Consider the following 26,970-nt stretch of genomic DNA (forward strand, 5'->3'; position numbering starts at 1 on the left):
CGCCTCCACCACTTGGCACGGTTGTGAGCAGGAATGAAATTCAGCGACACCCTGCCTTCTAAACCTTGACAATGCCAGGTGCCAGGGGCACCTCAACCTGATCAGAGACACCACAAGACAAATCCCTTCTCCTGCCTCGGGGTTCCGGCCACCTCTGGGGGCCCTGGAGCTGGGGCTCTGCCTGATGCCTCCCAAACAGCCAGGCTCGCAAATGCCTGGAGCAAGGGCCCCACCCCATCTGCCCCCACCCCCAGCCCTCACCCTCAGCTCTGCGGCTTCCGTTTTGTCTTAAATTCTGCTCTCTGCACAGATTACTTCATTAATTAAAGATAAAATAATACAGAACATAAATACATTTTAACAGCTTTCAAAACAAATCAAACACATTGAAGCTTCAAAAATAAAAATTAAAAAAATAAAATAAAAAGAGAGAAGTGTTAATCACAGCCAAACCTTGCTCGGAAGAACCCTAACTACAAGGAACACCTCAGGTCTAATGAGCTGGTCCCAAGAGGTGCTCCCGCGGACACATCCCCGCCAGGCTGTGGGTGACGGGTGATGACCAGCCTCAGGAACGTCATCCATTGGTCTCGGGGAGTTCTCAGCGCCAAGGGTGGCCAGGACCTTGGAACACGGGCGGCCTGGAGACCCCACACCTCTTCCCTCCTTTTGTCCTTTGTGCTGTGGCTGCTGCTTTGCAGACACTGAGGTGCAAAACCCAGACGCTGGCGTCTGCTCGGAAGAGGGACCCAGTGACTGTCCGTCAGAGTCGCAGTCCCCGCAAAAAGAGAGCGAGAAGGGAAGGAGGGCTTTGTCCATGGACAGGAGTTTGGAAGTCTGGAAGCAGAGGGGACTCGTTTACAAAGCCTGGCTTCCCGCGTACCTCAGCAGGCACTTGACGGAGCCGCGGCTCCTCCCCACGTCACACACCTTCTGGAAGCCCTCGGAGGTCTATCTATCTTTGCCGAGATCAAGGTTGTCCTCGGCCGCAGCCCGTCCACGCGGCCGCACCCTCAGGGTCTGGTCAGGGTGGTGTACACGGGCTGCTCCCAGTTACTGGGGGGGCTGTGGGCGGGCGGCACGGAGAGGCCACCGAGCAGGGGCGAGGCGTAGGGTCGGCGGGGCGAGTGGAAGTAGGGGTACTGGTAGAGGCCGGACGGGTAGCCGGGGTATGGGCCATAGTAGTTGGGGGCCTGCAGGTCGGTGTAGTCGCACTGTGAGCTGGTGAAGGAGCTGGCGGCCGCGGCGGAGGCGGCCGTGGTGACACTGGCCTGAGCGCTATAGGAGCCGTAGTCGGTGTGCCCCGGAGAGCCGTGCGACTGGTCGCTGTAGTGGCCGGGGCTCAGCTGCTCCGTCTTGATGTGCGGCCTCGGGGGCCCTGCCTCAGTGGGCGACGCAGAGGCCGATGGGGCTCCCTTGTGGGCCCACACAGGGGACGCCCCGATGCCAGCCGCCCCGGAGTGCGAGTAGGTGGTGCCTCCATAGGAGCTGGCGGCCGCGGGCTGGCCTGGCTCTGTGGGCAAGGCCGAGTGGCCGTTGAGGGGCAGGTACTGGTCGAACTCGTGGACGTCAAAGGTGTCCATGTTTCCGATGACCTCACTGCTCAGCTCAGAGATGTCCACGTTGCTGAAGTCGATGTTCTGGCGCCCGCTGTCCACCAGGCGGCGGCCTTCCAGCTTCAGCTCCTGCTTGCCCCCGTGGTGCAGGTCAGTCTTGGGGGGGGGGGGGGGGGTGGGCGGCCCATGGGTCTGCCCTGGGGACAGAGCACATTTCAGGGATGAATGCCCCTTCTGTAGGGGGCGGCCAGGCTGGTGACGTGCACACAGGAGGAAAACCAGCCCCGCTAACTGCCGCAGGTAGGAATCAACGGCTTTTTGTTCCTGTACATTTCCCAGAAATTCCAGCAAAGCCAGACCTAGACCTCACTCCTCGCCGAGGAAATTCCGTTAAGCACTGTTCTAGGGAAAGGCCTGGGGCCAGGGAGGCCCCATCGTGAACAGCAAGCTGGGGGCGGGGGGGAGGAGAGGAAGTGCCCAGCCCCTCGCCCACGGCAACAACACAGTCCACACAAAACCTGTCTCCCCAGGCCCGTGGCTGTAGCCAGCATGACTAAGACTGCTCAGCTGGCCAGGATTCCACCCGGGTCAGTCTGATCCTGAAACTGGGCTGCTAACCACCAGGCCGGTGGCATGGGTGAATCCTAGGTCAGAACCAGCACAAAGGCCAGCGGAGCAGAAACGCTTCTGGGAAGGACAGAAAACACCCAGGTCACAGTGCGCTAGACCAGGGCAAGATATCAGGCCCTCAGTCTCAGAGGGGGCTAAGCAGGCCCCCGTGGGCATCGGAAACAGCTGCCTTTTGGGGCTATGGGGCCTTTTCCCAGGTACCCGGGGAAGGTTTGGTTCTCTTGAGGGTGCCTGCCCTGGGAGTGAGCCCCTGCTCCCACCCCCAGGAGCCCACCTGTGTGGTCACCGTGGTGGTGTGCGTCACCGAGGCCGGCGTCAGTCTTGTAGACAGCACCGCCCGGGTGGTGGCCCAGCTCGGCGCCTGAGTCTGAGTCGCTCTGGCCAGTCTTCACACTCTTCCTCCGGCGTGGCTGGTACTTGTAATCTGGGTGGTCCTTCTTGTGCTGGACCCGCAGCCTCTCTGCCTCCTCCACGAAGGGGCGCTTCTCACTCTCACTCAGCAAGCTGCAGGGCAAAGGGCAGGAACAAGATGACGAGGGGGCCGACACCACCCCAGGTGTTGGCCCGCGCATCAGGTGAGGCGCTGGGTAGGACCAGGGAAGCCCGAGTGCATGCCCGCAACCTGGTGGGCCCCAGGCAGGTGCTCCCCTTCTCTGAGGACAGAAGGGATCAAGCCGGGGGTGAGGGCATTAGGTGAGGTCAGAGGAACAAGCCAGAATAAGACCCAAACCTTCCGGCTTCCATCTTCCTCCTCTGACTTCCCCCCTCCCTGAACCTGTCCCCTCCCTTTGGGACTTTCTATGGCAGGTGGGTGAAGAGGCCAGGACCCAGCTGAGAACACACTGTGGACAAAGGGAGGCTTCTGGGAACCAAGCCGGGACTTTGTGGGCAGCTGGGCTTCCCAGACTTCCAGAAACACTGGCAAAACCCAGTGGTCCTCGCTAAGGCTCAGAACACACACCGGCCCCCCATACCCTTCCAGAAGCTCATGTCTGCCTGCAGGACAGGGTCTAGGGATACAGAGGCACGGGGCTGCCATGGGTCCACAGCACCCTGACTGGACAGAGGCCGGAGCACAGAAGACATAAACACAAGCTTTGAGCTCCCACTCATGAGGTGAGGAGCAGGAAACGAGACCAGCACCCTGGATCCAGAGCTTTAAACCCCAGTAGAGAGCGTTTGGTGGGGATGGGCTGTCCCAAGCAGCAACCTTGTCACTGCTGCCCACTGCTTGCCGTCCTACTTTCTGCAAAACGGCCAGCCTCATCACACCAAAGTGCACACCAGTGCTGAATACCCCCTCCATCCCCTTCCTTCCCTGGTGAGGGTGCAGAGGTGGCAGAGCATTGGGAGAAGCTGCGGGGAAGGTGCCGAAGGTGCTGGTGGGGCAAACACACACCATTCCATCTGCCTTCTGGACTCCCTCCACAGGGTGGTCGGGGAGTCCTTTCCAAGGAGGGGGCACCTCCAGAGAGTTGTGTTCTGCTTCCAGAAAGAGGCCACTTTCCTCTGGGAGGGACAAGCTTCCAGGCTCTGCGGCCACTCACAGCTGGGGTCCCCAACTCGGCCTGCCATCCACTGCCTAGAGAAGGCTGTTTCTGGGCTCAGGGAATGTGCTAGGGGCTGCACACTGCTCCTGCTGCCCTCTGCGTGCCCAGGCCGTCCTGTACCCCGCGTCCCATCCGTCTGGCCAGATCGGGTTTTTCCACTACGACTCGCCCTGGGAACAGCCACTGGGAGCAGGGCCGAGGCCGGGCGCTGCGCCACCGCCCAGCTCCACGCACCCCAGAACCCGCTCCCCGCCCCGGCCTCGGGACAGTGCACTCACCGCCACAGCTTGCCCAGCGTCTTGCTGAGTTCCGCGTTGTGCAGGTGCGGGTACTGATCCGCCAGCTTGCGGCGCGCTGCTTGCGCCCACACCATGAAGGCGTTCATGGGCCGCTTCACGTGCGGCTTGGCCTTGAGCGCACCGCCGCCGCCGCCTCGCACCGGCATGGGCACCAGGCTCCAGTCGTAGCCCTTGAGCACCTGCGACACGGCGTCGCGGATGCAGGCGGGGAAGCGCTCGTCCGCCGCCTCGGCCGCGTCGCCCCGGCCGCCGCCCCCCGCGCCCGCCGCACGGCCCAGACCCTCGGAACCGGCAGGCGACGGCGGCGCGTCCGAGTCTGAGTCCTCCACGTGCGACATGGAGCTAGCAGTGCCAGATGGGCTGCAGGGCGGCTGGGCGCGGGTCTCGCTCATGTCCAGCATCGGGGCCGCGCGCGGAGAAGCGCGCACCAGGGAGGTGCACCGAGTCCGATGCCCGGCTGCGCTGCAGCCTCTCTGGGACCCGAGGTCGTCGCGCGGTGGCCCGACCCGCGTCCCGCAGCCTCCCAACCCCGGTCCTCTTGCCGCCGCCGCCGCCGCCGCCGCCGCCGCCGCCGCCGCCGCCGTCGCCGGAGCTCAGTCCCCGCTGGGCTACCCGCAACAAGTTTCTTTAAGCATTGGCCACAAGGCTCCGCCCCCCGCCCGGCTCCCCATTGGCCGGCGCGCACCCCACTGCCACTGGGGGCGGAGCTTGGCCGCCCCCGCCCCCTCCCCCCACCTTAAAGAAAGCGCCGCAGTTCCCCCTGCGCCCCCGCCCACCCCGCCTGGCGCCGCACCACGTGGGGCCGGCGCGCCCGGCAGCCGAGGACCGGATCCCGGGCTGTGCAGCACGCCGAGGGCCCCCCTTCCAGGAGGGGCGGGAAGGAAAAAGGGGGCAGAGACGGGTAGAGGTGGGCGCTCCGGGGTGCCCTTTGCCTGCTGGGGTTCTCCGCTGCGCTCCCTCTGCTGGCTCATAGCTGCTCCTGTGCGTCCGGGCCCCGGTCCCATTACCCAGCCTCGGCCTCCCGCTGCGTAAGGAGGCGGGTCCTCAAGAGCCTCCCCCACAGCTTGCGTTGAGCCCCGATGTCTTGCCCACAGCCCAGAGGCGCCGGGGTCAACTGCTGCCAGCCTGCGGCCCAGGGCGGGGGGTCAGCTCCCCGCCCGCAGGGCCGGCGCGACGTGCAGGAGCCTCCCGCGCGCCAGTCTGCACGCCGCGCACGTCCAGGTAACGGCGCGCCCAGGGACCACGGCTCAGAGCTGGGCGATCCCAGGACCCCGATCCCGTCCGGGCGCGGAAAGTGCGGCAGGGGCGCTGCCACAGAAGCCGCGGCCGCCGAAGGGGGCGGGAGCGCTGGGCGGGGCCTGGGCTGACCCTAGCTGAGTCCCTAGGGCGGCCCGGCGGATGGCGTGGCCGGACGCGGGGGTCCAGGGCCTTCCGGGCGTGACCCGGGGGTTGGGGGCACCGAGGCCGTCCGCCGGGGCGGTCCTGGGTGGTCTGGCGGAGGCGGAGGCCGCTCCGGGCGCTTGGAGTGGAGGAGGTGGGCGCGCCAGCCAAGGAGAGAAGGGGGCGGGGTGTGCCGCCCTGTTGGGGGCGGCGGGGTCGGAGAGGGGACATTTACCCGGAGGCAAGCGCCGGGCCGCGGCTCAGAGTCCCCGCCCGAGGCCGCCCACGCCAGTTGGCCGTGGGCCCGGCGGTCCCGGAGGGCGGCTCGGATTCTTTCGGCAAACCCGCCGAGAGGCGACGGCCCGGCCGCCCAGAGCTTCGCCAGACTACCCCACCCCCCACCCAAGACAGCCAACACAGAACACGCGCGTCTCCGACCTTGCGACCCGGGTGACCCTAGTCAAGGGCGCCCAGTTCCCCAACCATGCACCTCCTTCCGAGTCATGGATTCCCGGGCGAGTGGCCACGGCAGCCTAAGGAGTAGAAGGGGCGGGTCTGTTAGCAGAAAACACCAAAGCTGAAGAGTCTCCCCTATGTGCTTTTACCAACCCAGGAGCTCCCTCCAAGGCTCTGACCTCGCAGGGAGAGCCTCCTGCCCTCACCCCGCCCCCACATGTAAGACAGGGCTCCAGCCAGTTTCCAACTGAGTGCGCCATTGCCTGGGCTGCGAACTCCTTAGTTAGGCCTTGGAGACAGTTTCTGCCAGACGTCTAGTGGGCTCTGGGAGATGCCGGGGATGCCCGGGACCCCCGCAGCCTTGCATCTGGAACAGCTGGCACAGGGCCTAAGAGGCAGGGGCCAGCGCCCAGGCTGCCCTGTTCCCCACCACCTTCAGGTGATGGAAGGGCTACCCCACTGGCCCAGGTCAGGGAACCCGACCTCCAATCTTCCAGGAAAGCACCATGAGGAGCCTCGCTGTAAGGCGAAACAGTGTGCTGGGAGGACGCCCTGATACCAGAGGGAGAGCTGGCCTCCAGAGTGGCCTGTCCCTTTGCCTCCCCTCCTGTCATCTGCCTGCCTTTGCAAGGTCACCTGCCAGGAACATCCTTCCCGCTGGTCTGCGGTGGCTTCCCTTCGGAGGTCCTGCCCTCCTCTTGGAGTCCCACCCTGCAGTCGGAGGACACCAGGGAGGCCCAAGTGAGGGCTTCCCCAGGGGCATCCACCGGACTTCCTGGCCCATAGGGATCCATGCAAATAAATGCAGGATTGAAGTGGGGGGAAGGAGGTACGGATGACAGACCCGGCCCAAACTGTCCTGCCTCCAACCCTGTCCTGGGGATCAGATCCCACCCCTCCCTGCACTGGGCATGCCGTTGGGCACCAGGTCTGCGTTTCCATGAAGAGCTTTGCTTTGCCAGGGAAAATGGAGCACGGTCTGCATTGGGTACACTGGGCAGGGCAGCCTCTCCCCGCTCCCCACTGACCCATGGTGGGGCACTACACAGCTATGTCCCCTAGGACACAATCAGTTGACCACTGGGACTCTTGGGGGAAAAGAGGCTGAGCTAGGAGAGTCCAGTGCCAGATCCAGGTCACAGTGTGTGGCATGTGCAGTCCTAGGCCCCACCCTCAGCTCCACCGGGTTGCAGTGACCACCTCAGGGACTGATGGGGTCCTGGTGGGCAGCTTCTGTCTTATATGTGCAGGCCACCATTCCCAGGGGATGGGCAGGCAGATCCCTGCCAGGGCTTTTCTCAGGCTGGCTGCTGACACAGAGGGTGGCACCCAGAAGTGCCCCAAAGCTCCCTCGTGGTCTTGAAGGCTGTAAAATTTGCCATGTGCTATCTGGCCCCACCCATTAGTGCTGACCTCGATTCATATCCTCATCTGCTAGGCAGCCCCTGAGTGGACACCAGGACGTAGCCTTCAGAGGAGGTGGTGGCCACAGTTAATTCCTGTGTTTACCAGTATTGATGAAGTGCCTGCTGTGTGCTGGGCTTTTCTGGGCAACACAGCACAGAACCACACTACACCGTCCTAGCCTAGAAGATGTGGCGTTTGAGGAGGGGACCAACAGTGAACACACCAAGGGGCTGAGACATTCACCATGGGCGGCAGGGGGGTGGTGGTGGTGGGGTGATCCAGGAAGGCGGCTTTGAGGAGGTGACAAGTTGGGGCCTGACACTTCTGACCAATCGAAGAGAGAGGAAAGAGCATGGTGGGATGGGGAGCATGTGCGAAGGTTCTGTGGCAGCAAAGAGCACAGGTTATCTGAGAACAGAGCCAGGCTGAGGGGCAGCTCTCAGTCCACCCCCGGCTCCCCTCTTCTCTGAGCTCTTCCTTTCTGTCCCCACCCACCCCAGTCCACATGCCTCTACCTTCATCTGTGGGCTCTGCGGTTTCAGGGAGACGATCTGATTGGCCAAGTTTGGACCAGGTACCTGCCCCGGGACTATCAGCCTGGGGCGTGGGAAAGCTGACGTAAGCAGGTTTCTAGACCCACACCCCTGGCAGAGGCTCCAAGGGGACCTGCAAAGAAGGAGGTGTGGGCTGCCAGGCACCCCCCGTGCCTACGAGACCTGGCCAGTGGAGGGCTGGAGAGCTCCAGGGAAACCTCTTCCAGGTGCAGAGACACCCCCCAGCCCATCCACTCGTTGGCTTCTAGGCCGGCTTGGGAAGTCCATGTGAAGGGGCTGCTGAGGGCCAGATCACCACGGAGAAGGACACCTGCCCATCCTCTGCCCGTCCCCTGCCTGGCTCTTCTCTCAGACAGTCAGGGCGGCCATGTGTGTAGTTGGTAGAGTCTTTAAGAGAAAGACCTTGGGGGCGGGTCATGTGGGCCCATGAACCCCAGGCCGATGTGTCCCCTGTGTGTCCGCAGCCCTGGCCTGGGCCTCTTGGCAAGCCAGCCTGAGGCAGTTGGCATTACATCCTGGGAACCCCGGCTCAACCTTGGGGATTAATTGGTACTTTTAATTACTGGCCGGTCTGCAGAACCAAACTTCCAGGCCAAAGATGAAGGGACAGCTCTGAGCAGAGGCCCCATAAAGGCAGCCTCGTCCTGGCCCACCAGGTCTCCAGAGAGAGAAGAGAGGGGGCTCCCAAGGGTGCCAGGGGTCCAGCATCCCCCAGTAACAGACTCTCGGGGCTCTGGGCCAAGCCTTTTGCTGAAACTCCCCTCCCCGACATAATTGCCAGCTGGTGTGGAAGTTCTGGTTTGGGTGGAAGCCGGCCCCTTGGTTGGGCTAATATCCCCTCGGGAGCTGGCCGTAGCTGTTCCTTGTCCTGTGCAGAGGACACTGGAAGATCACGCCCGGATTCCTCCCCTCTCTGCCCGCAGGGCCAGGGTGTTGGGGGCCAGCCCGTGGCAGGCGCTGGTCCCATGTAGCTTGCTCCTGAGCCCTGTTACTGCTTCCAGCAGACACCTCCTCAGGATGCCTCCCCACCTCCAGGTAGGGAGAACCTGCTCCAGGCTGTCCCTCTGCACCTTTTCATCAGCTCTAAGGCCTCCTGATAAGTAAACCCATACGGCCTGGGGGTGACTGCTGACTGCTGGTGGGACCCCCTGCTGTGGCTGTTCTTCTCTGGGGAGGGGGCAGTGCTTAACCCAAGGACCCCAAAGTACATTGTCTGCCCAGTGAGATGTGTGTGCACAGATGTGTCGGAACAGCTGTGGTCTCTGCTCTGGCCTCCACTCACCCCCTCCTGGTAGTGGTCCCCAAGCCTCCGGCTGTGCCCATCCATCTCTCTCTGGCCAGTGGGCCTGGAGCTGACTCCACCAGCAGCCATTAGGTCTCTTTGACTGCGGGAAGAGGGTGATTCTGCAGCCAAAAACGTCTCCAGGCAGGGTCCCGGGGGTAGAGGGAGCACAAAGGGGTCCAGGCCAGGCACCAGCAGCGTCTTCCACAGAGGAACTGAGTGCTGAGGCGTTAGCGTTTTGGCATCGGTGTGTGCCTTCCTCTGGACGTCTCCCCCATCAGCCAGTAAATTCCATTCCTTGTCCCTGCAGAAGGGCTCTGCGTGCTACCAGACTCCTGGATCCCTGGACCCCAGCCCCATGCTGGGCCCTCACTCCCCTGGGCCCTGGACTCCACCCTCATGTTGGGCCCTCAGTCTCCTGAACTCCCAGACCCCACTCTCATTCTGGGCCTTTGCCCCCTGGACCCCAGCGATGGGGCCAGGAGAGACTTCCTCAGCCCCCCTGCAGGAGGGGACCCAGGACATTGAAGCTGACTCTCACTTCAGAAAATCAGCTTTCTGAGCCCGAACAGGCTGCCAAGAGCTATGCTTGTCCTTCCAATCTTGGCTTTCAGATTTAATGAGGCCTCTTGTCCAAGTTGAACCCCTCAGAGTGTGACTGGGATGGGCCAACATGGCTGAAAGTAGACACGTCACAGAGAAAATCCCTTTCTGAGTAAGGGGCTCCGGCCAGCAGGGACCTGGCCGCCTCTGCCACAATGGAAGGTTCCAGAGACCCACTAGTGTCAAAGGCAAGTTAAAACACACCCTGTCAAAAGATTACCACCCAGGTCTCCCAGGTATTTGTTTTTCTGAACACAGAGTAGGAGGGTTTAATTAAGATGCTCTCAGGCAGGCACATTGGGGTTCTTCTGCAGTGAGGTGGGAGCCGGCCTGCAGGAGCTCAGATATGGGTGTGGCAAAGCTTTGCCTCTGGGGTTGTTGGGCTGGGGCAGAGGTGCAGGAAACTCCTGGTCTTCTCTTCATGGGTCCCTTGGTCCCTCTGGGCCTGGCACGAGGAGCTGGAGGGGCAGCCGCTGGCAAGAGAAAACCCAGCCTCCTCGGCTGCAAACCCCAACGTCTCCTTCCTCTTGGGACATGGCATGTGTAGAACAGGACTGTCAGCCACCTGCTCCCGAGCCCCAGGACCTGAGGACTTCAAGATATGGGCCAACTTTGCCACTCAAACTGGTGATATGCACCCAGTCACCTGGTGTTGGTTTGAGAAGGAATGGGCTCCTTGGCCAGGTGCAAGCAGGAGCCTGGCAGGTCATCAGAGGAGGTAGCTGGCACCCCGGGGGCGGGTATATTGGAGCCTCCTGAGGGCTGGTGGCCTGCTGCTCCCTCTCCATTCCCTTGGACAGGAGGGGCCCTGAGCTGGCTGTGTGGAGGTGGGTGCTGGAGTGGCCGGGATGAGCCAGCTTCGAAAGCTCTTGATCACGTGACCCCTGTGCGTTATCTGGAAGTACAGTAATGAATTAACCCGAGCGGTTAGAAGCAATTTCTGGCAGCTTTCAACATTTCCTGTGACCACGATGAGATGGAGAGCCCCCAGTGGCCGCTGTGCAGGTCCATTAGACTAGATCGGGATGGGGGAAGTAAGCGTTCTGTATTCTATAGCTCATTCTGAAAACACTTTTGGGGCTTCCAGGCCAGACCTGTGTTGGTGCTGGGACAGTGGGTGACGTTCACAGGGGCTCTGCCCTGTAGAAGCTTATGCCGGCAAAGCGTTCTAATAAAGTGTGGAAGGAGGTTTCCCAGCTGGTCTGTGAACTGGGGCTGCACAGTGGTCCCTGCGCCTGCCTCCTGCCTCCTGCCCTTGGGGTGTGGAAAGGGGCAGGAGGGAGTTGTGGTGCTCCCCCGAGAAGGTGCTGGAGTTCTAGAAAGGAGGGCGTCTCCAGGTCATGGGTTCTGATGCCGTTCTCTGTGGCCTCTAGCTTTGGGCAAGTTACGGGGTTACTCTGGGCAGCAGAGTACCTGTCTGTCCCGGGGGCCCCACCAGACCTGCACAAGTTGATGTCCGTAGGATTCTGGGTGTGCTGTAGACAACACCTGATGTGTCCTGCATTTTCTCAGTGACCTCACCATCATGCGAAGCTGGCAGAGTTCCGAGCACATCTCCCACTGTCAGGCCCACTGGGCGTCCTGTAGGAGAACCTGTAACAGCAATGCTGCCCTCTCTTTCCAGAAATGAATCGTCTGCTTTAATCACGGGGTGAGTCTTAAGAAGGTAAGATCTGGTGATGCATGGCACTGGGCACAAGCTCCCCCAGCCCAGCCCTCAGCACCCCCCAGGTTTGGGCCAAATCACGGTCTTGGATGCCGGTGCCTTCAGGAGCCAGGCAGGGAGGGGAACGTGGAAGCTGTTGAGGGCGAGGCTATAAGGAGTGGTGCGGCCTGTGGGTGGCCGGAGAGAGGCCCTAATGGCCAGCCAGGGCTCTGCTGCTACCCAGACCTCAGCTGACTGCAGAGGCATACCTGAGCCAGGCTGGATGGGAAGCACTGCCCAGCAACACAACAACTTGTGGCTTTGAGGCTGTTTGTTACGTGGCATTATCGTGGTGATTGGTAAATGATACAGTTCTGTGGGCCGAATTCACCTGCAGGCCTCCTGATTGTGACCTCAGCAGTTTTCAAGACTTCTTCCAGTTCAGAATATGATTCCGTGAGAAAAACATAACTGTACACTCTTTCCCCTATAAGGCTCTACATCCAGAGAATGTCACTGCACTGGGATTATTTGCTTTCCACTCTGCCTGGCAGTCATGGCTCACCAGCTTGCAGGTCCACACAGGGTCACATCTCCTTCTGGGGATCAGGGGTAGGAGTGCTCGTGGCCCGGAACCAAGGTGTGGGGACAGGAGACGGGCAAGCCAAGCAGAACAGCCGTCCATGAGTCATGGTTCCAGAACAACCAGCAAATGGCCAGCACCTGCTCACCCACCCCCTCCCGCACCTGCCAGCCTCACCAGGGGGTTTTGGCCGCTGGACAGGCAGGGTGGGGCCGGCCCAAACTGACCACCCCTCCAGAAGAAAGTGACAGATGTTAGCACCAGCAGGTCCTGCCCTCCCCATCAACAGATGTCAAGACATGAAAAATTGGGGTAAATGAAGGGTGCACGATTAGATTTGGGCCCAAGCTGGGTTCTTGTGGGTGCCAGAGACAGCTGCAAAGGCACGTCAGGGACAATCACCCTGATGCGGTGGGGACTGCCAGGCCCGTGTGCCCAGGGACAGCTGGACGAGGTGCTGACATGGGGCTCCTTCCTCTGAAGCCGTCCCGCAGCTGCTGGGAGTGCCGCCAGCTGTGAGCTTGTGCGCCTCGGCTCCAGGGCCGTGCTGGGGGAGCTTCAGGCGGACCCACCTAGGGGTTCCTGGGACACTAGCCCATCTTGAGCTGAGAGCTCCTCTCAGGGGAGCTCCCTTTCTCCCCTCCCCTCCCCTCCCCTTCTTGGCCCTTTCTGGCTCTGTCCAGGTGGGGCTCAGCTCCAGGTCTCTTGAAACCAGCCCGGAGGGTAGTCAGGCCTCCTCTCAGCACCTCTGGCCTCTCCTGTATCTTGGCTTGTTTTCATATAGTTTTTTCCTTGAAAATGTAGGTTCAGGAGCCTCCCCCAGGATCCTGGCGTTGGTGAACAGCTGCTTCATAGAGACCCCAGCATGCAGGCGCTGAGTGGTGGGGCAAGAGGAAAGCATCTCAGTGCCCCGACCCAGCACCAGGCCCCGGCCCTCCGGCTTGGGGTTTGCAGAAGAGGTGTGTTTTAGAGTGGGGCATCTTCGCGGGGCACAAGATGTACCCATGTCTGAATATTATTTTAAAACTGTTAGTTGCTCTCTAGCATAGATGAAGATGTAAGTTTAAATGAAGATGTAAGTATAAATGACATGACTTATTCCAACAGGTAAAAGCAATGCCTTTTTAGGTGATTCTGAAACAAGGACCAGAGCAGATTTTTTTTTTTAATTTTGGTGAAATTCACATAGCATAAAATTAAGTTTTTTTAGGTGTACAATTCAGTAGCATTTAGTACATTCACCATGTTGTGCAAGCATCACCTCTATTTAGTTCTACAATATCTTCATCACCCTACAAGGAAACCCTGTCCCTGTTAGCAGTCACTCCTCATCCCCCTCCCCCAGCCCCTGGGAACCACTGATCTAATTTCTGTCTCTGTGGATTTGCTTATTCTGGATGTTTCATATAAATGGAATTGTACAATATGTGGCTTTGTGTGCCTGTCTGGCTTCACTCACTGAATATGTTTTCAAGGTTCATCTATGTTGTAGAATGTATCAATATGACTCTTTTTTATGTCTGAACAATACACCAGTGCACGTTTGATTAAATTCAGGCTGAAACGGCCACGAACTGAGCCACTGGCCAGCCTTTCCATGGCCAAGCCCTGCTCGATGGGGTTCATTCCCATGAAGGTTCTAGACCCTCAGATGGACTGGACCTCTGCAGTCAGCTCAGAGGAGGACCCTGGAGGAGACATGAGAACATGAGCTCCCGGTGGACCCTCTGATGGCCTCGCCCACCCTGTGCAAACTCGGGGAGGGAGCCCAGAGCCCAGCGAGCTGGAGGCTGGACAAGGGGCCCCTTTCTGCTCTGCACAATGTCCCATTGTGCCCTTCTCAGGGGGGAACAATGCAGCCCCAGCCAGGGGAAGCTGAGGACAAAGGGCCCTTTGTGAAAACTGTCCCCACCTGAAAAGCAGCACCCGGGGTCACACCTGACAGCAGAGCCATCCTTCCTTGCCTCCATCCCCTGTGCAGCTCCCACATCCAGGCGGGGACCCAGGGAAGCTCGGGCAGGCTTGGGCTGGGGGCCCTGGACTCTCCCCACTCTTCCCAAGTGGCTGTGTGGGCTCATCCGAACGTGGCACCCGGACAACAGCGGGTATGGAGGGGAGGTGTGGGTTGTGGGTTCCTGTGGAAGGACCTGGAAGCAGGGCACGGCCAGGGCTCCCCAAGGCTTGAGCCCTCAGGATGAGGGCTCAAGGAGCTAGGGGCTCTCCAGGCTACAGAAGATGTTTGCACCCTCCGTTGAAAATCTCTTATAGGTCTTAGAGATGGGGTCCGAGGGAGGGTTTTTCATGGAAAAGAAAAGGGAGCTTTTAAAAAAAATCACACTATAATATACACGTAAATGCTATTACCCCAACAATGGGAGGGTGGGGTGGCAGCTGAGGGCTGGAGGGGGGGTTCCGGAAGTTCCTGGTCAAGCCTAATTTGGGAGAGCCTATGTCCAGAGGCAATCACTGCCCTCATGGGGCTTACACTACAGGTGAAGATATAATTAAACATGCCAGAAAAACTGATCATTTGACTACACAACTATTGATAATTTACATACCAAAGACTAGGAACAAGACGTAAAAACAAACAAAAAACCCAGAACATTTGCAATATACAGACAAGAAGATCTTTCTTGACAAAATTCACCACTCACTTGTCTGGGCTTGTTGTGTGTAGTGCATTTCACATTGTATGACTAGGTGGTTGTCTCTCCCCTACTAGACTGTGAATTCTTTCAGGATCAAAACTATTTCATATTTACCTTTGAATTCTCAGTGGCCAACACAAATGAAAATGGTATAGTTAAAATGAAAACTATACCTCATGGACTTTAATGTTTTTTTCTTTTAAACTATAAAGTGAGAATGTTGATCTACTTCCACTTTGAAATGGAAAGATATTTTAAGTAGATAAAATCCCAAGCAATATTAAAAAAGAGGATCTTTAATATGTAAAGAGCTCTAACAAATGAATAAGAAAAAAACACACCTACCTCAATCATTTCCTTCCAAGCTCCCCACAGTTTACCCAGTAACCCCTAAGGTCCACTCTCTCACACAGCTCTTCCTTCCTCTGAGGAATGCCTACCATTCCACCTGCTTAGAGACACCTCTCCTGTATCTTCAGAATGTAGAGTTGCTTGTGTCCTCACTGGGGTTATGCTTGGGTCATTGGTCAGTAAGCTCTTCCTTACTCTGAATCCTCAGCCCACCACTCTCCCCTGCGGCTGGAGGTCCAGTCTTGAGGGCCAATAGGAGCGCTGACCGTCTAAAGGGACTTTGCTGTCCTGTGCAGAGATGTTGTGGGGTTGGTGGGGGGTAAAGGGAAAGAAAGCTGGAGCGTCTGAACTTTAGGGCCCAGCCACTGCGTGCACTGTCCCTCACTAGCTGTGTGATCATCACCCCAGCACCCTCCTCAGACAGCAGAGATGGGGAGTTGGGAGGGGACACCTGTGAGGTACCGGTCCACACCACCCGATCAGGCAGTGGCAGCCTGGAGCCCTGGGGTGAAGCTGCTGCTCTGGCCTTTCCTCTGCAGGAATGCAAGTCTACACACTGCCAGGGCGTGCAGCAGGAGCGCAGTACCCTCCAGGGTCCTTGGCTGCCCACATCTCAGCTGCCCTGGACGCGGAGAAGGCCTGTGGTCTGATACGTGCTTTCCAATAATCTCTTTCACATTGCATTTCTGCTTCTGAAGTGCCATCCGTCCCTCTCCAGTGTGAGGGTCCAGGAGGGGAGGCGCCTAGGTAGGGGAGTGCACTGGGGGCCTCTGCAACTTTGGCTAATTCAATGAATGAATGAGCGAGTGAATGAACGAGTGAGTGGGTCAAGCCCGCTCCAGGTGGGGCGACGAGCCGTTCTCCACGAACCCACCCCGTTACTCTCACGGCTGCAGCGCCCCGAGCGACCTGCGGGGAGCGCGAGCGGTATCGGGCCAACTCCTCGCTCCCCGCGCATGGGCGTGGCTGGCCGGAGTTGGTCGGACCTCTAAGTGTGGGCGGGGTCTCTCGGCGTGGGCGGGGCATTTTCAGCGCGCGGCGCTCCTCGCGCATGCGCTCCGACGGCCCGGCGATGGCGACGCCGGAGGAGCCCTTGAGGAGGCGGAAGGCCGGGGTCGCGGGCCCGGCGCCTGAATCTTCGCCAGGGCCGGGGCGCGACCCTGCGGGCTGCCCAGCCCGCCTCCGCGCGGGCACCTTCTGGCTGACCAGAATCGTGCTCCTGAAGGCCCTCGCTTTCGTTTACTGTGAGTTCGCGGGGCCAGGCGCCCCAGTGTGGTCCCTCCGCTCGCGCCCTGCCCCCCACCCTCAGGCCCACCCCCAAGCGGGTTCGCGGCCGAGCCTCGGCCCTGCGCCCCCCTCCGTCCTGCAGGTCCGGGGGGCCCCCACGCCGACCCCGCGCTGACCAGGAGCTCGTGAGGCGGTGACTCCCCTTTGCCGCCTACAGGTCCCACGAGCTGTGGCCCCGCCGCCTCCCCGCGGCTCCAAAGCTTTGAGGCCTGAGCAGCAGGTGCGGCCTCACCTGCGGGGTTCTGTGCGCGCCAGGTTTGATCAGGCGGAGAACCGCGTGGTCTGCTCCAGTCTCCCTCTCTCCCTCCCCTCGCCCCAGGCCGCCCCCCAGAACACCGCTGGACACCCGACGCCCCCCGTCCGCGCGCGCGGGGAGTGCACACCCCCCCAACCCCGATCCCCACGCCTGGAGGGGCACAAACGCCCTGGGTCGAGCATTGGTGCCTGAAGCCAAACTGGGCTTCTCAGACAAACGTGGCAGTGCGGGGGCCAGTGGGGTTGGGGCACAGCCCCCGGCTGAGATGGCCTGGGGCCAGTGGGCAGTCGCCCTTCTAGAGGGTTCCGGAGGGCGCTGGTACCCGGCGGGCCGGCCGGGATTGCACGCCGCGGGCACCGGCCGTCCCGGCGTCATTTCTGAGTTTTCAGAACATGCGTTCCAAGGGAGTGGAAATGCCACGCTTTGCACAGCGACCGTCATCACACACCGAGCGGGGCGCCGCGGGGACCAGGGCCGGGCGCGCGGTGAGGCTCGGTGTGCGGCGCTGGGGGATTCAGCTTCGACTCTCGTGCGCTCTAAGTTACTATAGAAAATACTTCTTGCCAGTATTGCTTTATTTTCCACGGGATTAGTCATTCTAAACGGTTGAGCTGTCACTTAGTAAAAGATGGAGTCAAGACAAAGTTAATCTCCGAGACTTTAACAGACCCTTAAACCGGCGCCATGACAGTAGAAAAACCCTGGTGGCTTAGCTCGCAGAGAGCACAGCTTATAAAAAACTCAGCTTGGCTTTCCAGTGTTAGGGGCTGCCTTTGATCTCCACAGGGATTCTCTGTTCGGTTCAGAAGGAAACCGTTTTGAACCAGTGGGTCAAGAAGATATTTTAAGGCCGGTACTGAGCACAGAATGATTTGCTTTGGCATATGCATTCCCCCCACCCCCATCTTTTCTCGCTATTTGGGGTAGAGTCAGTGCTTTTCAGCTGCACGAAGGAACCAGTTTACCATCTTCAGGGACGAGGGTCCCTGGCTGAGATGGCTCTGGCAAGTAGGCAGTCGCCCTGTATTGATTTCTTTCTGGAGGGTTCCAGATCTCCTGGGGACTGTGAGCTACCTCAGAGTCCCTTAAGTCCCAGGAATTTCCCACAATGCCACAGACTGTCCACAGCTTTCACTTGACGTTGAGTGTTACAGTTGCCCTCATGGACTGCTGACCCCACCAGGAGGCTGAATAATGGACCCCTAGCCTATGCTTCCTTCACCCTCTGCACATCTAACAGAGTTCTTAGTGTCATTAGTCTACCTGTCTGTGCGACTCCCTGGGAGCTCCTTGAAGCCAGGGTCGGTGTTTAATACCTCCGTCCTCTGTCTTCTAGGAGCAGCTCCTGCTCCATAAAATTTCCTTGACGTTTTGCAGCCTTTATCATTGCTCTGTGCCACCACAGGATACTTTTCCAACTGTGTCCTCCCTCCTCCCCAGCTCGGCACCCCAGGCCCTGGGTGTGACACTCAGGTCAGAGACTGCCCACCCGAGAGGCCCCTGGTTCTCTCTGAGTTGTAGTTGTAATTCCTCAGATCTCGTGTCTTGTTTTGGGGTTTATTCTCTCTCTTTACTGGAGCATATCCCAAAACAACGTTCCAAGAAAAGATACAGAGAAGGTGAACTTTCTGTGTCCTTCCTTGCACACGTAGAAATTGGCCACTTGCCTGGGTCTGTGGCTCTCAGAGCAGTTTTCCTCAGAACTTTGTGATGTCAAGGGGTCTTTACACAGTCTGACTCCTGCTCTTTTGCAGGTGACTAAAGGGAAACACTTTTATTTCTTCTGCTCACATGCTTGTGACACCAGATGTGGGTTTTTTCTCACAGCGAGTAATCGTCTGATTGTCCAGATACCACGTGAGTGTCCTGCAAGTCAGTGCGTTTTGACCCTAACTGCCCGGCGTCCCCACAGGCTGAGGGCTCAGTCCCACGAGACACCCCCCAACACCACAGACGCCAGTGAGAAGTCCAGGCCGTCACCTGTGCTTCTGACCAACCATATGTAAATTGGGGTTCCCACGACCCCCTCCTCGGGTTCCATAACTTGCCAGAACAGCTCACAGAACTCAGGGGAACACTTTGCTTATGTTACTGGTTTATCATAAAGGACATGACTTGGGAACAGCCAGATGGGAGAGATGCCCAGGGAAGGTGTGGGAAGGGGTGCAGAGCCCCCACGCCCTCCCAGGGAGCCACCCTCCCAGCACCTCCCTGAACCCCTCCATTTGGGGTTTGTGTGGAGGCTCCATTACACAGGCAGGACTGATTAAATCCCTGGCTGTTGGAGATCAGCTGCGTCTCCAGCCCCTCCCCGTCCCGTGAGGTTAGAGGTCAGGAGTGGGGCTGAAATTTCCTCTGGCAACCAGCCCCCATCCTCCAAGAATCACCTCATTGGTATAAACCCAGGTAAGGTTGAAAGGGGCTTGTTATGAATAACAGATGCTCCTCTCACCTCATCACTCAGGAAATCCCTGGGGTTTTAGGAGCTTTGTGCCAGGAACCTGGACGAAGACCAAATAAATATTTCTTATGATATGACAATACCACAGGGACCTTTTTTCCTCTCTGGGAGCTTTTCGAGTCTGCTGCCTTGCCATCCTGGCCCGGGTCCTTGTCATGTGATGGCGTGGCTCTGTGAGCTCCCTTCCTCGTTCCTTCGCAGGGCCCAGGTGAGCTCACTCAGACTTAAGACTCCTGCCCTAGTTCTGGACGAGCTTCTCTGGCCCTGCCCAGTCTGCTGACTCCAGGCCCCTGTCTGTTCAGACCCCCCAGTGGGTCCCAGATGTACCCCTTTGGGGACCACCAATGCACTGAGGCTCCCAGATCAGACCAGAGCCTGAAGCTAAACGAGGATCTGTTGCAGAAGAAGGTGAGCTCCTCCCAGGCCTCGGGAATTGTGCCCTCATATGGGACCCGCCGTGATGGCCAGGACCGTATGAGTAACCATGTGTAGGTGACTGCCGCCATGGTGCCCTCCAAGGAACTGCAAGCACTGGAGCGAATGGAGGACTTTTTGACACATCAGCAAAATTATTTATCTCCCCAGTTTCATATGGTACCTTGGAGTCCCCGGGATAATATATCTTTTAAAATCCTACTTCAAAAAGATCTCACAACTAGTTTTAGCCCAACTCTGATTCCTGGCTTTGCCAGCTTACGGTACTGTCCTTTTGGTTCAGATTTGCTGTGCAGTGTCATGCTTGAGTCTTTCCTTGTTTACTTTACCTGTAGTAGAGTTTATTAGGTCTTTCCTCCCAGCTGCCAGTCACTGTTAGAGCGTCTGAGGTGAACCTAAACTACACCCTCTAGCAGCGGCAGCTTGTCTCACTCATGGTCAAGAGGTCTCACCTGGGGTCTGGTAGCTTAGCCTTGCGGCCAGTCAGCGCCCAGGCCCAGCACTGGCGCAGCCCAGCAGAACCACACACACCTGCATTTGCTGAACTCTTAGGTGTTCTTTGGAAATTTTGAGGAAGAAAATGGAACCAAAAGAGTACTCGAATCTTGCTTCATTTTCTGTTGTTCTGAGCTTTCAGCGCTTCCAAGATTCATGGGAAGTTAGTTCTTCCCTCCAGGCCCCTTGATTGCTAATGAAATGCTCTGCTTGGTTTCACAAGCTTCTCTGTAAAATGCTTCCAGTTTGTTTAAGAAATAAACCTGCCCTACGTCTGAGCTCTCTACAGCACACACCTTTAAAGAAAACCTTTAAAGAAAAAGTACTGGAGGTTATTTTTCTAAGGCCCAGAATGTAGCCACAGTCCATAAAACCACCCATCGGAGAGTGACATTTCGGAGATGATTCTGTTTTAATTTTATAGCACTTTATCTGAAAGGGAGAGAAAACTAAATTTTTTCTTTTTGATATTTTAAAGAAAATATTTGCAGACATCCTTGATAATGCATATTAGGTGACCTGGTAACCTCTCCTAGGTCAGTCTGTGGGTTACCCCACCAGGGAGCAGCTGAGAGTCTCATGCCTGGGCCCTGTCTCCTTCCTTCCTAGAGCTGGTCAGGGGCTGTCTCCTCCTTTCCTAGAGCTGTGGTGGTGGGGGGGTGTCCCCTTCCTTCCTAGAGCTGGGCAGAGGGCTGACTCTTTCCTAGAGCAGAGTGGGGGCTGACTGAGCCTTTCTAAGGTTGGTTGTTTGGTTTAGCTTTGAGATCCTATGATTTTTTGAAAACTTTTTTCTTTATTTAGGCATTTCTATAACAGGAGTGAAAAATGAATAGGTTCTTTTCATCTGAAATTTAAATCCATTCTATTTTCATTTTTTCCTGTAAGGTAGGAAGTTTCCTATGATGCTTGCCTTAGATTTACTTTTTTTTTTTAGTTAAGATGGTATGTTTTATGCTTTGTGTATTTTACCACAATTTAAAACTTTAAATTTTTTTAAATTAAAAATTGAAAATATCGTAAATGGATGTTGAACTTTGTCAAAAGTTCTTTCTCCATCTGTTGAGATGATCATATGGTTTTTATTCTTCGATTTGTTAATGTGGCATATCACATTGATTGATTTGCATATATTGAAGAATCCTTGCCTCCCTGGGATGAATCCCACTTGATCAGGGTGTATGATCCTTTTAACGTGTTGTTGGTAGATTTACTTTTTAACTAGTGAGACCAAATTTCGTTTTTCTTTCATGGCATTGGAGTGTGGTTGTGGGGAGGGAGGATGTCCAGCTGTTCAGCCATTGCTAATTAGGTCCCCACGTAGTCTGAGTCGGGAGAGACAGGCTCCACCTGGGTGCGTGTGTGTGGATGTGCACACACACGGCCAGGGCTGGGTGGGCACCACTGTGGGGGTGGCCTCCATGTTACCAGGAAAGTCGGTGGCATATGGACTTGGGCAGCTTTTGCCCAGTGATGGAGGCAGCAGGAGGGGTGCGAGGAGAAGACCAGGGGAGCCCTCCCTGCTGACCCTCTGGTGTCCAGTGTTCTGTCTTTATTCCTGACATCCTGGACATCTGCTGTCATGGGGGGGATCAGGTCTCAATTTTCTTCCTGCAGTTACAGTGAGCCGCACGTAGTATTCAAGAAACATTTGCCTTTAAAAACAAAACAAAACTATTAACCAAACTCCAGACCTTATTGGTTTTCCACCAGCACCCCTTCCCATCCGGTGTCCCCGCACTGCGTTAGCCGTCATGGCTCCTCTGTCCCCTCTGGTCTGCAGCAGTCTCTGGACTTCCCTGCCTCTTCATGACCTTGACAGTTTTGAGCATGTCTGGTCATGTGTTTGGTAGAATGTCCCTCAAATTGGGCTTGTCTAATGTCTTCTCATGACTGGACAGGTTGTGGGGAGAATCTCACAGAGGAGAGGCACCCTTCGCATCACGGGTGATACTGACCTGGATCACCTGGTTGGGGTGTGTCTGCCAGGTGTCTCCTCTGTCAAGTTCTCCTTTTTCCGTCCGTCATGGGGTCCAGTCCATGCTCCAGGGACCCCCCGAGGTGGTATCTCCACATGTTATTTGGATATCCTCTGTAATGAATTTATTTGGCAATTGTCATATTTGTTTACACTGTGGGTTGTGGTCCAGCAGTGTTCCTCGTGGTATCAAATTGTCCAGCTCTGGTCAGTGGTGGTTCTTCCCAGTTGTCTCCCGTATCCCTGTGACATGCCTCCATTCTTTATTTTTCGAGAGCTTCCTTACTTTGTGGTACTACAGGATGCTGCAGGCTCCTCTCATTTCCCAGCCCTAAAACCAGCCATTTCTCCAGGAGCCCTCGTTCCTTTTATTTGAGAGTGGTGTTAGGAACCCAGATCTGGGTGCTGTGCTGAGAGTGCCCATTGCTACTGGGGTGTCACTGCTTCCAGACTCTCTTAGCAAACAGAGCTAGGTTACATATGTGGGTGTGCTCACTCACATATGGTCATTTCTCTGCATATCCATTTGAATGTATATTAGGGTAAACATGAATTCTCATTGGCATCTCCGATTCTCATCCAGTATGTGGGGTGTGTGTTGGCCTTCCCTTTTTGCTTATCTGGAACCTCCTTCTCCACTAGTGAGAAATCTTGCCCCACCATCCCCCATGGTTTATTTGCTTAACCCCAATGCACATGCAAAGCAGTCTTAGAATTGTTCGCCTACCCCCAATTAGACTCTGGTGTTTCTATACAGTTACTTTTGTCTTTGTCCTTAGTTTTTACTCAGAACAATTTCCAAAGTTTCTTAGGCCAGCCTTCCCTCTTTCCTTGCATTCAGTGTGGCCGAGTTATACATTTGTGATAGAGTTTGATTCATTTGTCACAGTCTGCATTCTATGCTGGCATCCCCTAACCTCCTGGCTAGGTTGTTTTGATAGTTTATATACATTAAAGTTCGTTTTTTATGATGTACAATTATGGGTTTTGACAAATGCATAGTTATCAGTCACTCTAGTACTGTACCAGAATAGTTACATCTCTTGAAAATTCCCCTGTCCACGTAATCGGCTTCCCCCCGCAGCCCCTGGCATGCTCTGGTATGTGTTCTGCCCCATGGTTTTGTCTTTTCCAGTGTGTCAGATGAATGGAATCCTACAGTGTGTAGCCTTTGGGTCTGGGTTCCTTTACTTAGTAAAATGTACTTGAGATCTTTCCATGCTGTTGAGTGAATCAACATTCCGTTGATATTCTCTCTGAATATCATACCGTTTTATGAACGCACCACAGTTTTTATCCATTCAAGCTCTGAGGGACATCTATGTTGTTTCCAGTTTTAGCAATTATGACCAAAGCTCCTGTAAACAGTTGCATGCAGGCTTTTTTGTAAATGTAAGTTTTCAGTTCACTTGAGTGAACACGTAAGAGTATAATTGCTGGGTCATATGGTAAATCTGTGTTTAACTTTATAAGAAACTGCCAAACTGTCCTCCAGAGTGACCATACCAGTTTGCCTCCTACGAGCAATGAATGAGAGTTCCTCTTTTTCTGAATCCTCTGGAGCATTCAGTATTTTCAGTTTTTTGGATTTTGGCTGTTACGATAGGTGTGTGGTGATACTGCATTGCGTTGTTTTTTTTAAAATATTTATTTATTTAATTAATTTATTTTTGACTGCGTTGGGTCTTTGTTGCTGCACGTGGGCTTTCTCTAGTTGCGGTGAGCGGGGGCTACTCTTCATTGCGGTACGCGGGCTTCTCATTGCGGTGGCTTCTCTTGTTGCAGAGCACCATGGGCTCTAGGCACGTGGGCTTCAGTAGTTGTGGCTCGCGGGCTCTAGAGCGCAGGCTCAGTAGTTGGGGCTCCCGGGCTTAGTTGCTCTGCAGCATGTGGGATCTTCCCGGACCAGGGCACTAACCCGTGTCCCCTGCATTGGCAGGCGGATTCTTAACCACAGCACCACAAGGGAAGCCCCTGCATTGTGGTTTTAATTGGCGTTTCCCCACTAACAAATGATATTAAGCATCTTTTCATGTGCTCATTTGCCATCTGTGTATCTTCTTTGTGTGAAGCAGATGACTTTCAGTATCTGTTCAGATCTTTTGCCCTTTAAAAAACTGGGTTGTTTGTTTTCTTGTTGTTGAGTTTTAATGGTACTTTATTCTGGATGCAAGTCCTTTATCAGATATGTGATTTGCAGGTATTTTTCCCAGTCTATGGCTTGTCTTTTCGTTCTCTTAAAAATATCTTTTACAGGGCTTCCCTGGTGGCGCAGAGGTTGGGAGTCCGCCTGCCGATGCAGGGGACTCGGGTTCGTGCCCCGGTCTGGGAAGATCGCACATGCTGCGGAGCGGCTGGGCCCATGAGCCATGGCCGCTGGGCCTGCGCGTCTGAAGCCTGTGCTCCGTAACGGGAGAGGCCACGACAGTGAGAGGCCCACGTAGAGCAAAAAAAAAAAAAAAAAATCTTTTACAGAACAAAAGTTTTTCATTTGATAAAGTAGAATTTATCAGTGTTTTCTTTCATGGGTCATGCTTTGGGTGTTGTATCTAAAAACTCATTGCCAAACACAAGTCACATAGATTTTCTTCTATATTTTATTTTAGAAGTTCCATACTTTTATGTTTTACATTTAGGTCTCTGGTCCTTTTGAATAAATTTTTGTACAAAGTGTGAGTTATGCGTCAAGGTTCATTTTTTTTGCATATGATGTCTAGTTGTTCCAGCACCGCTTGTTGAAAATACTGTCTTTGTCTGTAATTGTCTTTGCACCCTTGTCAGAAATCAGTTGACTGTCTTTGTGTAGGTCTACTTCTGGACTCTCTAGTCTCCCATTGATTTATGTGTCTGTACTTTTGCTAATACCACACTGTCTTGATTACTGTAGCTTTGTAGTAAGTCTTGAAATTGGATAAAATGAGTCCTCGAACTTTGTTCGTCATCGGAATTATTTTGGCTATCCTAGTTCCTTTGCTCTTACATATACATTTTAGAATCAGCTTGTCAATATCTATGGAAAAGCTTACCAGATGTTTTGATTGAGATTGCATTGACTCTATAGATCAAATTGGGGAGAACTGACCTCTTAATAATGCTGGCTCTTCTTCCAGTTCATGAACACAATGAATCTTTCCATTTATTTTGATCTTCTTTGATTTCTCTCATCATGTTTTGTAGTTTCCCATGTACGGATTCTGCATATATTTTGTTAGTTTTTTATCTAGGCACTTTTTTTTTTTTTTTTTGCGGTATGTGGACCTCTCACTGGTGTGGCCTCTCCCACTGCGGAGCACAGGCTCTGGACGCGCAGGCCCAGCAGCCATGGCTCACGGGCCCAGCCGCTCCGCGGCATGTGGGATCTTCCCGGACCGGGGCACGAACCCGTGTCCCCTGCATCGGCAGGCAGACTCTCAACCACTGCGCCACCAAGGAAGCCCTAGGCACTTTTTTTGGTGGCTATTGTAATATTTAAACATTCAGCTTACAGTTGTTCATTGCTGATATATAGGAATATAATTGACTTTTGTATATTGGTCTTGTATTCTGTGACCTTCTTAAACTCACTTATTAGTGCCATGAGGGCTTTTTTTTCTTCTTCTTTCTTTTTTGTCGATTCTTTGGGATTTTCTACATAGGCAGTCTATTAATAGAGATAGTTTCATTTCTTCCTTTCTAACCTATATACCTTTATTTCTTATACTTGCTTCATTGCACTAGCTAGGATTTCCTATACAGTGTTGAATATGAGTAATAAGAGAAGAGATAGTCTTGCTTTGTTCCAAATCTTCAGGGAAAAGTATTCAGTCATTAATCTTTAAGTATGATCTTGGCTGTAGGTTTTTCATAGTTACGTTTTATAAACTGATGAAGTACCCTTCTATTCCTAATTTGCTGAAAGTTTTTTTACCATGAATGGATGAATTCTTTCATGTACTTTTTTGTGGGTCTATTGATACTATCTTATGGTTTTCTGATTTAGTTTGTTAGTGTGGTGATTACATTGATTTTTTAAAAAATATTTATTTATTTATTTGTTTGGCTTCCTGGGTCTTAGTTGAGGCACTTGGGATGTTCCTTGCCACGTGTGGGATATTTAGTTGCGGCATGCAGAATCTTTTAGTTGTGGCACGTGGGATCTTTTAGTTGCGGTGTGCAGGATCTTTACTTGTGGCATGTGAACTCTTAGTTGCGGCATGTGGGATCTAGTTCCCCGACCAGGGACAGAACCCAGGCCCCCTGCATTGGGAGTGCAGAGACTTAGCCATTGGACCACCAGGGGAGTCCCCATGGATAGTTTTTTGTTTGTTTGTTTTGTTTTGTTTTGCGGTACGCGGGCTTCTCATTGTTGTGGCTTCTCCCGTTGCGGAGACAAGGCTCCGGACGCGCAGGCGCAGCGGCCATGGCTCACGGGCCCAACTGCTCCGCGGCATGTGGGATCTTCCAGGACCGGAGCACGAACCCGTGTCCCCTGCATCGGCAGGCGGACTCTCAACCACTGCGCCACCAGGGAAGCCCTTAAGTTATAAATAAAAGTAAAATAAGGTGTATATTATTTTTACTTTTTTTTTACATCTTTATTGGGGTATAATTGCCTTACAATGGTGTGTTAGTTTCTGCTTTATAACAAAGTGAATCAGTTAATACATATACATATGTTCCCATATCTCTGCCCTCTTGTGTCTCCCTCCCTCCCACCCTCCCTATCCCACCCCTCTAGGTGGTCACAAAGCACCGAGCTGATCTCCCTGTGCTATGCAGCTGCTTCCCACTAGCTATCTGTTTTACGCTTGGTAGTGTATATATGTCCATGCCACTCTCTCACTTTGTCACAGCTTACCCTTCCCCCTCCCCGTATCCTCAAGTCCATTCTCTAGTAGGTCTGTGTCTTTATTCCCGTCTTAACCCTAGGTTCTTCATGACATTTTTTTTCTTAGATTCCATATATATGTGTTAGCATACAGTATTTGTCTTTCTCTTTCTGACTTACTTCACTCTGTATGACAGACTCTAGGTCCATCCACCTCACTACAAATAACTCAATTTCATTTCTTTTTATGGCTGAGTAATATTCCATTGTATATATTGCCACATCTTCTTTATCCATTCATCCGATG

The 26,970-nt window shown here is 54.9% G+C and overlaps 2 protein-coding genes across 3 annotated transcripts in view; one reads left to right on the top strand and one right to left on the bottom strand.

Moving 5' to 3' along the window:
• Positions 1 to 256: 256 nt before the first annotated feature.
• On the bottom strand, positions 257 to 4,495 carry SOX8 (SRY-box transcription factor 8). Its single transcript, XM_027118315.1, has 3 exons — positions 4,015 to 4,495; positions 2,461 to 2,690; positions 257 to 1,753 (listed from the first exon to the last, which is right to left on the bottom strand). Exons 1-3 carry the CDS (start codon positions 4,434 to 4,436, stop codon positions 1,014 to 1,016), a joined length of 1,392 nt encoding a protein of 463 aa, XP_026974116.1. The 5' UTR covers positions 4,437 to 4,495; the 3' UTR covers positions 257 to 1,013.
• Positions 4,496 to 15,998: 11,503 nt separating this feature from the next.
• Positions 15,999 to 26,970, top strand: part of LMF1 (lipase maturation factor 1) — a 92,273-nt gene continuing 81,301 nt past the window's right edge. For both annotated transcript variants that reach the window (XM_027117927.1, XM_027117928.1), the window contains exon 1: positions 15,999 to 16,191. In XM_027117927.1, coding sequence (XP_026973728.1) covers positions 15,999 to 16,191 — 193 coding nt within the window. The remainder of the gene's footprint in view (positions 16,192 to 26,970) is intronic.

The sequence above is a fragment of the Aethalodelphis obliquidens genome, unplaced genomic scaffold (assembly GCF_003676395.1).
Source record: "Aethalodelphis obliquidens isolate GAN/ISIS:26980383/991018 unplaced genomic scaffold, ASM367639v1 scaffold18, whole genome shotgun sequence".
Classification (NCBI taxonomy): Eukaryota; Metazoa; Chordata; class Mammalia; order Artiodactyla; family Delphinidae; genus Aethalodelphis; species Aethalodelphis obliquidens.